Source organism: Hipposideros armiger, unplaced genomic scaffold (assembly GCF_001890085.2).
Source record: "Hipposideros armiger isolate ML-2016 unplaced genomic scaffold, ASM189008v1 scaffold_561, whole genome shotgun sequence".
Classification (NCBI taxonomy): Eukaryota; Metazoa; Chordata; class Mammalia; order Chiroptera; family Hipposideridae; genus Hipposideros; species Hipposideros armiger.
In genome coordinates this window covers 1,331,681-1,333,376 of record NW_017731911.1, presented here as the reverse complement: position 1 = coordinate 1,333,376, position 1,696 = coordinate 1,331,681, and the positions used below count along the sequence as shown (strand labels likewise).

Below are 1,696 nucleotides of genomic sequence, written 5' to 3'. Positions count from 1 at the left end.
AAAAAGTTAAACATAGAGTGACCGTATGACCCAGCAATTCCACTCCTAGGTATATATCTCAGAGAAATGAAAAAATACATCCACACAAAAACTGGTACACAGTGTTTCTATCAGCATTATTGATAATAACCAAAGTGTAGAGCTAACCCAAATGTCCATCAACTGATGAATGGATAAGTAATATATGGTATGTCCACACAGTGGACTATTACTTGGCCATAAAAAGAAAAAAGTACAGAATCATACTATAGCATGGATGAACCTCAAAAACGTGCAAAATAAAAGAAGCCAGTTACAGTAGAGCACATATTGTATGGCTCCATTTATGTGAAATGTCCAGAATAGGCAATCTCTAGAGATGGAAATTAGGTTAGTCATTGCCTAGGACTAGTGAGGGAGGTGGAGAGGATGAAGAGTGACTGCTAATGGGTTCAGGGTTTTTATGGCTGAGTATGAAAATGTTCTACAATTAGGTTGTGGTGATGGTTGCACAACTCTGTGGATATATTAAAAAACACTGAGTGCACACTTTAAGTGGATGCGTTATATAGTATGTAAGTTATATCAATAAAGCTGTTTATTTATAAACTTTCACATAAGAATGACAAAAGGTAAATTATTATTATTATTNATTCCCCAAGCCTCTCTTACCTGCAGCTAGGGGCTTGCCTAAATGGACCTGCCCGCCGATCCGTCAGCGGCAGGCAAAGCCTGCAGCGGACCGTGGCCCAGCGAACACAGGATACGGCCATCTTCGACTTCTTCGCATTGCATGTTGGGAATGCATGCCCTCCACTCTCCGGATTACCAAGGGGTGGGGGAAGGTGGGCGGGAATAGTTCAGCTATTGGCTGAAACTCAAAAAGACGGAACCAATCATAAAATACGTGAAAAGTTCATGGTTTGCAAGACTTCGTTACGGAAATTAAGTGCTCTGTATGCCTCATTTGCCGCAAAGAAGTCTTCTGAAACGATCGTTTTAATACTATATATCTTCGATTGTTTTCAAAATAAAAAGCTAGTGAAAGTGAAATTCTTACTTCCCCCCCTGAGAGCGGAAGTGATCTCATCTACGTAAATCTTCCAGCGAGGGTTTATCTCGCGCAAGCGTAGTTTAAATCACATGGTGGATGCGGGCTTGTGGTTGTGTTAAGAATTTGCTGGTGGTGATTGGAATTTTTTTCTGGGTGCCAGAACTCGAAACTGACCAGGAGGATGTCGGGCTCAAAGAACATGCCCTGGCGGCGGCTACAGGGCATTTCCTTTGGGATGTATTCGGCCGAAGAGCTCAAGTAAGGAGTTGGTGGGAAGTGTGAAGAGCTTGTGTCGTGAGGTTGGCGCCATTAACTACTGTTCCCAACAGGTCTTGCGCCCATTTATCCTCTACGTCCATGGGTATCGGGCGCGTGGCCTGCTGGGACCGGTAGTCCGGGAACCTCTTGGGCTGATGCGCACTGCCTGGAACTCCCTTGAGCTGCAAAGAAGTGCGCTGAGATGGAGGGTTTGCCAGATTGCAGCGTTATCCTATGTCCAGCCTTCTCGTTAATTAACCAGAGTATGTGAAGTTATTATGTCTCTGACGCGGTTAATCAAGCACAAAGCCTCCTAGTTTATAAAATGATTATCCTTCAAGACTCAACTCAGGCGACAACTTCTCTTTGCTAGGACCGCCTATTATATATTTCTCCACCTAGTTA

At 43.7% G+C, this 1,696-nt stretch overlaps 1 protein-coding gene across 1 annotated transcript in view; it reads left to right on the top strand.

The window, feature by feature from the left end:
- Positions 1 to 655: 655 nt before the first annotated feature.
- The window catches only part of LOC109371336 (DNA-directed RNA polymerase I subunit RPA1-like), a 12,734-nt gene continuing 11,693 nt past the window's right edge, over positions 656 to 1,696 (top strand). Inside the window, exon 1 of the mRNA XM_019623784.1 lies at positions 656 to 1,291. Coding sequence (XP_019479329.1) covers positions 1,215 to 1,291 — 77 coding nt within the window. The 5' untranslated portion in view covers positions 656 to 1,214. The remainder of the gene's footprint in view (positions 1,292 to 1,696) is intronic.